Genomic DNA, 14,818 nt, shown 5'->3' on the forward strand with positions numbered 1-14,818 from the left:
CTAAATTACTGCTTTGTAATGCAAAGTGTTTGATGTAAATAAAAACAAATTAGCATTATCATAATGTAAGGTTGAGTGAAGGTTTACATCCCAAAGGACTTACATTCTATAATGCTGCCAGCATCTTCTCTACTAGAGGTTTCCATGCTTATTGCTTAAATAAAAATGGAATAATGGAGTGAAAATGTAAAGCTGTATGTATACATTAATTATTGGTATTACCTAGAGCTTTTTTTTTGAAACTAAAAAATCACTGGGACACCTGGGTGGCTCAGTTGGTTGAGTGTCAGACTCTTGGTTTTGGTTCAGGTTGTGATCTCACAGTCATGTGATCAAGCCCCACATCAGGCTCCTCACTCAGCATGGACTCTGCTTGAGATTCATCCTCTCAATCTCCTTCTGCCACTCTCCCAACTCTCTCTCTCTCTCATAAATAATCTTTAAACTGAAAAATTATTCAAGTTACATATTCAAGATTTGTTTCTCCATAAATTTTACCTCTTTTGTCTTCTTTCATTTCGATCTCAAAACTGTAGATCAGTCTTCCCTGAAAAAGCACTTGTGTCATCTCATATAATTTATATAATATTTAAGGATTATAGTTTATAAGTCACTTAGAAATAGTCAGTCATAGTTTCTAAGTGACTCATACTTGAAGTTTATGATGAACAGGCTAACATAATTATCTTTGCTTTCTGTCATTTTAGAGTCCACTGAAATAAATACATAGGACAACAAAGAAAAACTAGTCTACAACACCCAACAAAGTAATAGGGATGGGAATTATAAATCAACAAGTAATTTCAACAGATTATGGGCTACTAAAAACAGATGACAGCAGGTCACTGGCCACAATAGGCAGAGTAATCAGCTATCCGAAATATTTTATATGGAGCCTACAGAGGTGGAAGATGCTGCCTGCCCCAAAGCACATTAGGTTAATTGCAAACTTTACACGGTCCTGCTCCTCTTTGCATAGCACAAGAGCGCCCCCTACCACACACACACACACACACACACACACACACACACACACACACACACACACAGTTTCTTCTCATAAGAAATCAAAATAATTTGGGAGGGGGTAGTTAAGTTCTAACAACTGAAACTCTTGTTTTATTAGTTATACAACTTTATTTCATTAGATATGTTTATTCATGTAAGAAACCTCTTCAAGTCATGCACGACTTATCATAATAAATCTTTAGAGATTTATCCTAGCACACTACTTCCTCTCTCCTTGCTAACATTCTGCTACATCCTCCCTCAACATCACTTTCAGCTTTGGCCTTATTTCCTCTCTCACCGAAAAAATAGGGCAACCAGATGAGACCCACCCACCAGCATCTGTGTCTGTATGCTGTGCCTCTGCTCCTAGTTCAATGGAAAGATAAATTCTACAAAGGCCAACCTCTCTGCCTGTGTCCTAGAAGCCATCCTCTCTCCTACTCAGTTATATTGCTCAAGCAAAATATTCTTCTGTCTCTCTCATATCATCAAATTTCCTCTGTCTGGGGGATCTTTCCCATCAGAGCAAACTTGCCAATCCCTCTCCTCCCATCCCCCTTCAAACAGACGCACAAAACCTCTCTTGACCAGATTTCTACTTCCAGTTATTATACTATTTCTCTCCTTCCACTTATTACAAAACTCATCAAAAGAGTTGTTTCACTGTCCAAATACTCTAGTCCTATTTTTCCGGAGTCCAGTCTAAAGCAGGCCTTGCTTTCCAGTAGAGCATGAAGATAGTTCTTGTGAAGCTCTTTCTCATTTGGACATTCTCATTTGTCATTGGACATTCAGTGTCCAATTCTCAGCCCTTATTTTTCTTGAACTCTCAGCAGCAATGGTATAAATGACTCTTGTCATTGCAACATTTATTCCCAGCATCTCTTGATTTTTCTGCTACTTTGACAGATGCTTCTTTTCAGTCTCTTTTGCTGATTATTCCTCATCACCCCAACATCTTAATATCACAGAGCTCCAGACTTCAGTTCTTGGATTTATTCTCTTCTCTAAGTGTACTTACTCCTTGGTGATCTCATTCTGTCTAGGGCCCTAAATATTGTTCGCACACTGAAAATTTATATCTAGACCATTCCTCTGAACTTCATATTGCTATTTCCACTCTCTACTCGACATCTCCATTTAAGAGGTCAATGGCCATCTCAAACTTACTATATCCAAAGCTAAACTACAACTTTCTTCCCCAAAATCAGCTCTTCCCTGTTTTCAACATCAGTTAGTGGTAGGACTGCTTCTGGTTTCTCAGGCTAAAATCTTCAATTCGTCCTAAGTTGTCAGTAAATCCTTTTGATTCTTCATTCAAAATATATCATGAATCTGAACATCTGACCAGTTCCACCCCTACAACCCTAAGTCATGCTACTATCATCCTACAAACTGTATTACTGCACTAACCTTCTAATTGCTCTCCCCACTTCCACTCTTGCCACCTACACTCTGTTCTCAACACAGCAGCCAGAATGACCATGTCACAATGTTAGTCAGATCATGTCATTCTTCTCACAATTCCCCACTGGCTTCTCCTTTCTCTTTAGAGTATATCCTATAAGGTCTTCCATAAACTTCTTTGAACACATCTACTACTTCCTCCCTGCTGAAACACAATATGCACACATTTGTCTCAGGACATTTGCAGAGGATGTTTCTTCTGTCTGTTGATTTTTGCCTTTAATTATTCCCAAGGCTTATCCTCCCATATCTTGTAAGATTTTCATTTATTAAAGTTTTGCTGGTTTTTTCTCCTTACATTTTTTCTCTGTCACCATTTCATGCAAGAAGTCTTGCCCATGTGGGCTCCCTTGCCTCAAAGTAACTTACTATTCTAAGAATTAGCCTAAATAATACTTTCATTTAATTTCTCTACACTGTGCCATTAAAGAGATTATGGTAGGTCACCTGAGTGGAAGGGAGAAAAGAGAAATACATTTGGGAATGAGCAAGGAATCGAAGAGAGAGTCTACCATATTGAGGAACAGGTAGAAAGTTGCACCAATCAGTGAGGAAGCCTGTTTCCTGTCAGCTCTTGGGAGTGACAAGACCACAACCCTGGAATTACTGAAGAGTGCATGGAGGTTGAAGCCTAGGCATTAGGTTCCAGCTTTGGTGAAGATGCTATTTTCCTTTTTCACAGACAACTCAGAAGCAGAAGGAGACCTTAATTCAAGAAACTAATACTGACTTGAATAGTGAGGATGTCAGAAGCAGCCGTCCTGGATGGAAGTTTCGTTCCACATGAAAGGTTCTAGAGGGGAGCCTAATGGCTCAGGTCATGGTCCTGGAGTCCTGGGATTGAGTCCTACATTGGGCTCCCTGCTCAGCAGGAAGCCTGCTTCTCCCTCTGACCCTCTCCCCTCTCATGCTCTCTCAAATAAATAAATAAAATCTTAAAAAGAAAGAAAGATTCTAGATATTGATGAGAATTTGAGAAAGGATTCCTCTACCACCTAGGGTTACTATTCCCATCAGCAGTCCAATATGGTAAAGACTCAAAGATTTCATTTAGTTAAAAAGAAGAAGAAGAAGAAGAACCAGGTGTTTCCTTTTTGTGACAAAAGATGCACAATTATTCCTTAGGTTTTTCTTTGCCAGTTTTTTAGAGCACAGATTTGTAGCATCTAAAGTATAGAATGTTTGAGTAATATTATGATGCTGAATCACTTGGAGTACCTGTAAAGAAATATAATAACTTTGTACTTTATATTGATTATATATATAAGTGGAAATCAAAAGTGTTTTAACCTATAACTATTTTCTCTTATGAAGATTTACAAGTCATATAGTCTTAATTAAAATGACAAAGCTCAGATACCTCACTTCCATCTAGAATAAAGCTATTCAAGAATTTTTCTAGGCATTGTCAAAATTATCTAATTCAATCAAATAACTCCAAACCTGGAGCTTGGGGTTAGACTTGATCCTCCTTAGTCTTTTTCAACAGAGCAGTACACTGCGCTCAGAACAAATCATCCCGGTATTCAGTCTTTTAAGTATTTCTCACTTCACTCTGACTGAAAGCCCAGGCCCTTGCAATGGAATACAAGACCCCGCTATGATCTGACCCACCATATTCCCTTCTATTGCATCATCTATTACCCTCATGAGTAGTTCATTCTGCTCCAGCTTTCTGCGCCTTCTTGCTGTTTGCCAAGTATACCAGGCATGTTTCTACCTGAGGACCTTCGTCTTTGCTATGCCCTCTGTCTGAAACTGTCTTCTCCCCAAATCCACATTTTCAGCTCCACTACCTCCTAGCTGTGATTTAGAGCAATTTGTTTAACCTTTTGTGCCTCATTTTCCCATCTACAGAAGGAGAAAAATAACAATGCTTCCCCTAGAGCCTTCCTTGTAAGGAGTAAATGAGTTACCATATGTAAAGTACTTAGAACAGCATGTGGCATAGAGTGACTACTACAGAAGCATTCACCAGTATAATATGTACTAAAAGCCTCAGCAGGTGTTTTGGATCACCTGATCAACTCTTCATAAAACAGAGTTTGAAAGTGTTATTTGTGAAGCAAATCATATACATTTTTCTGAAGTCTAACATGTAAATTGATATGATTCTCACCAGTAGAAACAATTCCTGATATAAACTGTAATTATTTACAGAAGCCTTCCTCCTATACTATGGAACATTTCAACAAATTCATATTCAGAAGACCATTGGCTCAGTGTTTGATAAAAACACATACTTCACAATTATTTCTCCTCTATGCTCTCAATGAGGTTTCTAGAACAGACTCAGAAACACCTGAAGTGACTTCTCATTCATTGAGAAACATGAAAAATTACCTTCAGTACACATTTACATAAAGAATATTTTATTTTAGAACTAATCATTTGAGAATTGGTCACAGCACAATGGTAAAAATAGCACTAAATCTGGAGATATTTTGATTCATATATTAGCTCTACAACACTACAGTTCTGTAAATGAGGAAGCAAGTTACTTAGCCATCTACAGACTTAGTTTTCCCAGCTCTGAAATAGGAGCTCAGGCTTCCTACATTTACTCTTCCCAACCTTTTGGATAAAATGAAATAAGGGGTATTAAAATCCATCTTAAAACCTATATTATTAATCATAATGATAAATGTGCCCAGCATTTACCATGTACCATGCACTGTGCTAAATACTTTATATAAATTGTCTTATTCACAGAAAAAAAATGATTATTTTGTTGTATGTACTTTGAACATCCTCATTGTTAGATGAAAATCAGTCTTGGAACTCAAGTAACTTGCCATTTAAAGAAATGTTAATATTTCTACAAAGCAGCATTCTTTCTGAAATGTGTGAGCGATCATGACAATCACTATAAAGTTACATTAGAGATTACAAAATTCACTATACTCAATTTGATACATATTGTGAAATAACTAACATTCATATATCAGCTTATAAAGTTACAACTTTTCTCTAGGTCTCACTTGAAATTAAGTATACTAATAATCTAGAAACATGACACAGCTTTTTTTTTTTTTTTTTTACTTTTAAACTTACACTTTAAGATCTAATGAATGTACTGAAATGTTCTCCCAATTTGTGGGAGAGTAGAGAAGCAGACTTTTAAATATTTCTTTCATATATACAGTGATCAGAATTAATCATAAGGTCTTCGAGAATTTTTAAATGTCTTGTATGTTGAATATTTATATGCAATATAGAGGCACATGTGACCACAGCCAATATTACGTACACGTTATACAGCATAATTCATTGAATGTGGGAGGAGAAAGAATATATAAACAAAGAAACAAACAAATACCCTTTTCCGAGTCTTCTCCTTTAGGAAAGGCCGGATCACGGTGTACAGGGCATGGATATACCACGGCTGATTGACAAAATGAATTCCTCCAAATCGTGCTGGGAAACTATCCTAAAGAGACACGGAGTGGGGAGAAAATCAACACATGCTTCAGTATATTGAGAAGGCTTGAGGAAGGTCATAAGGTATATAAATTTGTTATTCCACATGCCGAAATGAGACAATTTGTACAGTTAAAATGAATTAGAAAGAAGGAAGAATCTTACTGCAGGAAACACTGTAACTTTCAGACCTAAACTGAAGCAATATGTAATAGAGCAAATCCTTCTTCAGCACAGTTTGTTGATAAGAACTTCAACATTTTTAGGAAGTGCCATAATTAAAGCCTACAAACTGTTAACAGAAATAAAAGACATTAGGGATTTGTCAAATACTGAATTTACATTAGGTAAGTGTTTCATTTAAATTATTTCTGTTCTAAAATGTATTTATATTAAAATATTTTTAAAAATTTCACTACAGTTATCTACAATGTGAGCACTGTCATATATCAAAACTCACTTCAGGGGGGCCTGGGTGACTCAGGTGGTTAAGCATCTGCCTTCAGCTCAGATTATGAGTTCCAGATTCTGGGATCGAGTCCCACGTTGGGCTCCTGGCTCTGTGGGGGGTCTGCTTCCCTCTCTCATTCTGCCGCTCTCCCTGCTCATGTTCTCTCTCAGACTTTCTCTCTCTCAAAATGAATAAATAAAATCTTTAAAAAAGAAAACTCACTTTATTCTATCTTACCGACTTCATTATAAACATTCTCCTTCCCTTATTTCAGCCATTAAAAAAGGGCAGGAAATATGCGAAAACAAAATTAAAGCTTAGTGTTGTAGCATAAGAAGTGTGAGGATGCATTTTGCTAGGTTAAATTAAGTCAGCACCCTCATAGCGCACCCCACAGGAAGAAATTGGGCCTATTGTAAAGCCAACCCCCTCTTCAGCAAGAGCTCACTTGTGTAAGTTTTGCATGTGAAGTGATTTAGAGAGGTGTTTTCTTTCTGTGCAACTAAACAGGTACATGCCACTTCACTCCGTAATACGAAGGAAATCCTTAACTGAATGAATTGCAACATCTGACCTCGCTTGAGTATGCTACGGATTCCACATAAATGGACTGATTCCTGCTACTAGCTCAAAACCCCACACTGAACGGACTACAAAAGTCTTATTAAAAACAAACTATACCACTAGAAGCATCTCTCAAGTTATCACAATAACTGGAATTCTTTTGGATTCTATTCAGAGCATGAATGGGAACAAAGGAAAAGCAAAGGAACTGAAATAATCATAGATGCATTTTCTAAATTTAGACTTTATCTTCTTTCTTTTTTTTTTTTTTTTTAAGATTTTATGTATTTGACACAGAGAGGTAAGTGGGAGAGGGAGAGGCAGGCTTCCTGCTGAGCAAGGAGCCTGAAGAGCCAAAGGCAGATGCTTAATGACTAAGCCATCCAAGCGCCCCTAAATTTTTTCTTATATTAGATTGTTTAGTCAAAAACATGCATGGTATAATCCCATTAAAGTGTTCTAGTTTTGGGGGGACACTTAGGAGCATTAATAATTAATTCATGGTTTTCTATGATTTTCAGAGCTAATAAACGCTTCTTTTTGCAAAGCAATTTCTATCTCTGGGAGTAACACACCATAAAAGATAACAGTACTTAAATAAATAAATAAATAAATAAATACAATAGAATAACTGAAGGTAAAATATGTCTCCTTTTATGTCAGTGCCTTACTTCCTTAATAAACACGTACTTTTCATTCCTCAAGAAGTTGTTAGAATAATAGAAATGAATCAGCTAGAAATACAGACAGAATATTTTTTAAGTCATGACATTTTTATACATAAAGAGAGAATAACGTATATACAATTTAGAGAATGCTAAGATAAACATGCAAGTGCCCTCCATTCAGCTTAAGAACTAGAACATGGCTAGTAACCTTAAAGTTCACTGTATTCATATTCTCTGACCCTCTCCCACATTTTAAAATCCTATTGTTATTTTCTTGTTTTTATTTTGGTAATATTATAAATTTATATTTTACCTGTTCTTTTATAATTTTGTATATTTTATTTATTTTTATATTTTATAATTTTTTCTGTGTATACATACAAACATCTCTAAAATATAGTTAGGTTTTTTTTTTTTAATTTATTTATTTTCAGCATAACAGTATCATTATTTTTTCACCACACCCAGTGCTCCATGCAATCCGTGCCCTCTATAATACCCACCACCTGGTACCCCGACCTCTGTTTTTCTAAGTACTTACACATTATAAATATATCACCGTAATGAATGTATTCTTCTGTTGTCACATTACATTGTTTTTGAGGCTCCTCATATTTGAGTTTTATACATGCGCAACTGTAGTTCATTGTCACGCTTGTATATAGTCTACTATTGTACAGTACATCGTAATTTATTCTCTCTTGTCAGTGCATATTGTTTTCCAAATATTTGGTCTGCTTTGCCATCACCAGCCCTGCTGCTGTGCAGACTTCATCTTGTGCATGTCTCTCGGGCATGTTGAGTGTTTGTGTGGCGTGTATCTCTAAAGTGTTAATGTTGAGTCATAGAGTGTACATACTTCAACTTTACATGATTGGTAACAGCGATTATATCAATTTCCACCCCTCCTCCCCACAACAATAAGAAAGGTTCCAGCTCTTCCACATACTGCACTTGGTATTGTTAATCTGTTAAATTTTTGCCAATTTATGGGTTATGAGATAGATTTTCATGTAACTTTAATTCCCTAGTTACTTTGTCTTTGCTTATTTTAATTCCATCATTAATAACATTATTTAATAATATAACTATTTAATACATAGGTATTTTCTTAGTCCTTTAGGGCCTGAATTTGGTTACTGTATCTGTTGATCTTGCTTACAGTATCTTGTCTATGGTGAACTCATATGTGGCTGATATTAATCACTGGGAATCCTGAAGTAGGTGGCTTGAAGATACCTTGCTCCAGATAAGGTCTGTATCAACTCCTACTAGCTCCTACTCCTACTCCTACCAACTATCAACCTGGTTTGGCTTTAATGTAATTTCCCATTTTGGGATTCCTCTGATAGAACAGTGCATATTCAAATCTCAAACTCACATGAGAAAATTATGGTCTCAGATTATCAGAGAAGACTATTATTATTATTAATACCAATATTATTATTACTATTATTTTTCTACCCACTTATGGGAGAGAAGGAGAGGTTTATTTAAAGTTTCCTAGCCAGCAGGGATTTTCCTAGCACAAATCTTCCCTGGAGGAATGCAGAGTCTCACATTTAGTCCCCATTTGCCCTTAGTCTCAGCTGAGGCAAGCCTCATCTTGGCTTCTGCCCACCCAAGGTCTTAGGCAATCATTACCCTCGAAAGCAGCAGGTTCCCGAAGTCAACACTTGCCTCCAGAACCACCTAGGCTTTACTTAATTCTCCTGGTTTTTGTTTTGTTTTGTTTTTCCAGAAGACTTAGTGTTCTTGCCTCACAGTTCAGGGGCGGGTGAGGGGTGGTGACTTCTCTCATGCTCTCTAGAGTTCAGCAAAGGATGTGAAAATATTTTTGTTGTGATGTATCTAACACCTCTGTGTTTCATGGCAGGAAGATCTTCAAGAATTTTTAACCTACCGCACTACCTGCAGCAGAACCACTTGGAATGCTTTTTAAAATATGCTCCCGAATGGGCATTTAATCTCTAGAACAAAAGTGAATAAACATCAGCTATCAAGTTGTGACGCTAAATGTCTTAGCTCAGTATTTTTAAACCAACAATCACATGGAGCTCATGCACCTTTATCGAAAAATGAACATGCACACATACACACAAAACTTACATATGAGTTCATGGACTTTCTTGGGTATATCTTTATATAAGGAAGGATGTGATCAGCACCAAAAAGCAGTTGAGAGAGGACAAAAGAGAAGGGAAACCCCTGACTTTGCAGTGAAATTCATCTAGGTTAAAATTCAGATTCAGGGGCGCCTGGGTGGCTCAGTGGGTTAAGCTGCTGCCTTCGGCTCAGGTCATGATCTCAGGGTCCTGGGATCGAGTCCCACATCGGGCTCTCTGCTCAGCAGGGAGCCTGCTTCCTCCTCTCTCTCTCTCTCTGCCTGCCTCTCTGCCTACTTGTGATCTCTCTCTGTCAAATAAATAAATAAAATCTTTAAAAAAAAAATTCAGATTCAGGGCCACCTCTCAGGCATCGAAGTCCAAAACAAGGACAATATAACCCTTGATTCCCTCCTTCTCCTCACTGTGATTGCCCATCTTTCCTTCCTTTCCCGTCTCTTTGTGGCACTACAATGACTCGCACGTTATGCCTTCTGTAGCCATTGAGGTCCTTGAATACTCTGTTCCAGCTTTTTTGTTCAGTGTTCTTTCTTTTCTTCAGTTCTGGAGCTTTTTATTGATATATTCTTAAGCTTAGAAATTCTTTCTTTAGTCAAGCCCAGTCTACTAATAAGTCCACCAAAGGTATCGTTTCTGTTACAGTGTTTCTGATCTCTAGATATTTTTTCTTCTTTCTTAGACTTTCCATCTCTCTGCTTATACTGTCCATCTGTTTTTGCATGTTGTCTACTTTGCCCATTAAAGCATTTAGCCTGTCGATCAAAATTGTTTAAAGTCCCCAGTCTGATAATTCCAACATTCCTGCGATGTCTGGTTCTGATGCTTGCTCTGTCTCTTCAAGTTATGTTTTTATTTAAATTTTTTCTAGTATGCTTTATAATTTGCTTCTTGATAGCCAGACATGATGTACCAGATAAAAGGAACGGCTGTAAGTCAGCCAACTGTAATGCGTTGGTGAGGCGTGGGGGGAGGGAAGTGTTCCACAGTCCTGTGATGAGGTCTTAGTCTGCTAGTGAGTCAGTGCCTCTGGACTGTGAACTCCCAAGAGTGTCTCAGTTTTTTTCTCTTCCCGTAGGTGGGACAGGTAGCCTAGAGTTGGGTATTTCTCTTTTCCCATGTGGAAGGCAAGAATTGGGTACCTTCGTACCCCCAGGCCAGTTTCTAACAATACCCCCGCAAATTAGGCTCTGGTTAACTTTCTCCTGCAGGCAGACCCTGTTAAGATCAGAGGAGGGCACTTGTGATGAGCACCAGGTGTTGTATGTAAGTGTTGAATTACTGAATTCTATATGGGAAACTCATAATACACTGTATGTGCGCTAAGTGGAATTTAAATAAAAACTTGGAGAAAAACAACAACAACAACAGAGTGCTCTGACATATTTTGAAACGGTTTCTTTTCCTTTCCCTCTGACAGAAGCACAGGGGATTTTTTCCTAATATTTACTGAAAACCTGGCCCAGCTCCTGGAAGTAAATCTCAGAAAAATGTGGAGGGCCCCCTATGACTGGGCCCCCTGGAATTTTTAACTCTCAGCCCCATTCCCAACGAGCCTCCAGCAATTTGTCATTTAACCTTCACGATCCCAGCATTAGTTCCCACCAAGGTCTGTATACCCTTATGAGCCTCTGCTCCAGTAAGCCAAGACTCCCTGCGTTCACCTATCTATCCCTCTAGTCTCGGTGACAGGTGCTACCTCACCTCTCTATGAATCTAAGAAGAGTTGTTGCTCTTTCAGGCTGCCCAGCTTTTGTGGTTGGGACAAAATCGCATCTTCCACGCTTCCTACAAGCAGAACTGGAAACCAGAAGTCTGATCTTCTCACCTCTAATCCTGCCTCAAGCCTTGCAACATTTATATCCTTAGCTCTGTATAGCTTCATATTTCCACATTCACCCTCATGATCACAGTAAAGCCCCAAATCCACTGTGTCCTCTCCCCTGCTCGGCACATCACTTCCCTGTACCCTTGTCACGTCTATTAATGTTCATGTGTGGTTTGATAGCTTGTTGAATCTTCTCTCCCAAGTGCCTGGCATGGCTTTCCCTCCCTTTTCCTATTGTCTTTTAAAGTTGATCTTTTAAGACCTACTTCAGGTGACAGCGTCTCCAGGAAGCTCTTTTCGATCTCTTCTCTCACTTTTCCATGCCCTGTCCTCCCTTGAAAGCCCATCTCTGCCGTCATGAGCACAGTGCCTAGGTCTCTCACTGCACTTGCCCAATGACCCTGGAACTGTCTCTTCATTTGTCCCCCTCAACTATTAAACTGGGAGCTCTTTAACTGCTTGATTGTGAGTTTTATATGGTCTGTTGGTGCTGGACCTGCATCCATCTTCACTCACTTCATGCCCCAACCAATAGGGCAGGGGATGGAAGGTGAAAACAAAAGAATCTGACAGCTGGGCTTCTAAATAAGAGAGTTCTGTCTGTCATGTAGAAGCATGTGAGCAAGATTTAAAGGACCAAGTGGAGGCAGCATATTTTTTTTTGCTACAGTGGCAGCTGCTAGGCAAAGTCCAGTGGGACAACTGTTCATGGCACTATGTGGATACTACCCTCCACTATCTAGGTATCACTAGGTGAGAGGCTGCTGGGATGGCAGTAGTGAGAGGGTGGAGACAGCAGTTTCTTGACCTCTGGATCACATCTGCAGGGTTGGGACCTCAGAAGGAAGAAAGCAGACACAGTCCCCTAGTGACAATGTAATTCCTCCCACGTTTCCAATGTAAATCCATTTGTCATTGAGCTATCGAGAGATTTCTGTTTTGTGCACTGAACTCAGATCCAGACCGTGTGTGATTCTTCTTTACATTCCTAACATTTTAAAAACTTCAGCGTGTGTGCGTGTGTGTGCGTGTGTATCCCAGAGCAGAGCGAGGTGAATGTTTTTTGAATAGAATAGATTCTGGAATTTACCACTTAAGTAAACTATTTAAGTAAACTGAGCCACAATTTCCTTATCTGCAAAATGGAAACATTTATTAGGACTGTTAATGGCCAATCATAGCAGTTAATCATTAAGCATACCTCCAAATACTGGGCTACCATATTAAATATCAGTTTTCACTACACACATAGAAACGACAATGGAAGTAATTTTATAATGGTTTAATGAGACGTTGTTTGGTCCTAAAACACTACATAGTACAAAATAATAATTAAAATAACAGCTTACAGGAGTGCCTGTGTGGCTCAGTCAAATAAGCATCTGCCTTTGACTCAGGTCGTCATCTCAGGGTCCTGGGATCAAGTCCCGCATCAGGCTCCCCTGCTGAGCAAGGAATCTGCTTCTCCCTCTTCCTCTGCCCTCCCCCCTGCTCCTGTGACGCCCCCTCTCACTATCTCCTCTCTTCTTCTAAAATAAATGAAATTTTGAATAGAATAGAATAGAATACAACATACAATACACTGATCACTGACTCTGCTGCCACAATATTCTTCATTGGAGATTATGAAGTAAGAAGCACCTTGTAATTAGTGAGAATACAGCCAAGATGGGTGCAAGAAAGTTACAGAATTTCTACCTACTAAAAACTTCTGGCAATTCACCTGTTTCCGTTCATTTTCTTCTTGAGTGGTACACTTTCGGCTGTATGTACAGATTTTCTTGACCAAACACTGGGTTAATGGAAATTTGGCCTGCCAAAGCTCTAGTGGAATTCAACATCTCTCCAAGCCTCTGTTGACCATACACTCTAGTAAACATCTTTCTTTGGGAGAAGATGGATTTGGAAGCATTTCCTTCACATAATACATGAGTTTCCTTAAAAGTTGATTGCTATTGCCAACGATTACAAAATGATATCAGTCAAAGCAAAGCCTCTACTTTCTTCTCATTGGCATATAAACTATATAGACACTATAGATACCGGCGCTGTGGGCACTCTATAGAGAGGTAAATATATGTATCTGTATCAAATGTACATAGGTAAGTTATTGATATATTTTTAGCAAAAATATGTTTGCCTCAGGAATCTAGCTATCCAAGAAGAAAAACTGGAGAATGAATTATTAATATATTATTAAATTCTTTAATTGATTTTGATGAAATACAAAAAAATTATAAAATACTATTACAAGTAAATTGTAAGATTTGAGAACAATATAAACCAATATAATTTCTGGTACAATCAAAGTACAGTTTGCAGCCATAAATGAGCAAAATGAAGGTTTTTTATAAGAATTAAAAATACAACTTTGGTCTTGTTTCACAAGACTGTCTAGGGTTCCTGAAATGAACAAAAGTGTTAAGAACTGACCTCAGTGCAAACATAGGCAAAAATTGTATGTGCAACTCACTCATTCAAAATTAAACTCATTAGCCTTTTTAAAGATAGATAGATTGATTGACTGATTGATTTTACGGTGGTTACAGAGGGAGAGGGAGAGACAGTCCCAGGCAGACTCCCCACTGAGCTCAGAGTTCAATGCGGGGCATAATATCATGACCCCCAGATCACAACCTTAGCCAAAACCAAGAGTCAGATGCTTAAGGGACTGCACAAAACTGGCATCCCCATTAGTTTTTTTTTTTTTTTAATGTTTGTTTTTCTTTTCTACTTTTATTGCACTTTTTTGAAGCATATGATTTCAACTATTATATGCATAATGCCAAAGTGCATATAATGATAAATCATAGTATACAACACCTAGAAATAACACTTTTAATTCCATAATTCTATCCCTAAAATTATACTAAGATTAAAGATATTGCACTCTTCTTTTATGCTGATTTTAGTATAGATATTGGACATAATTATTGTAGACATTCTGAATATCAAATAAAGTATAATAAAAAAAAGTTACTCATAACCTTACCAACCAGAGACAAAAGCAATCTTAAGGTATGCTTCTAATTTTTTCAGTTAAGTTTTATATAGATGACATGAAATTCTATATAAAAGTCGGGAATTATGAGAATAATTTTTACATTGCTTCATAGGTATAAAACATATATAATAATATCACACTTTCTAAAAGTGTGCATAGGTATAGAAAGTAGAAGGTGACTATTACTGCAGCCGGTACTACTAGCTGTTAGATTGCACCAATATTAGTGTCCTTCAGATATGTTGAAACTTAAGATTGGTCTGCTTTATAGAGAAGTGTTAT

At 37.8% G+C, this 14,818-nt stretch overlaps 1 protein-coding gene across 2 annotated transcripts in view; it reads right to left on the reverse strand.

The window, feature by feature from the left end:
• The window catches only part of CLVS2 (clavesin 2), an 83,004-nt gene that overhangs the window by 25,363 nt on the left and 42,823 nt on the right, over window positions 1-14,818 (reverse strand). For both annotated transcript variants that reach the window (XM_032339657.1, XM_032339656.1), the window contains exon 4: window positions 5,798-5,908. In XM_032339657.1, coding sequence (XP_032195548.1) covers window positions 5,798-5,908 — 111 coding nt within the window. The remainder of the gene's footprint in view (window positions 1-5,797; window positions 5,909-14,818) is intronic.

This window comes from Mustela erminea, chromosome 4 (assembly GCF_009829155.1).
Source record: "Mustela erminea isolate mMusErm1 chromosome 4, mMusErm1.Pri, whole genome shotgun sequence".
NCBI lineage: Eukaryota > Metazoa > Chordata > Mammalia > Carnivora > Mustelidae > Mustela > Mustela erminea.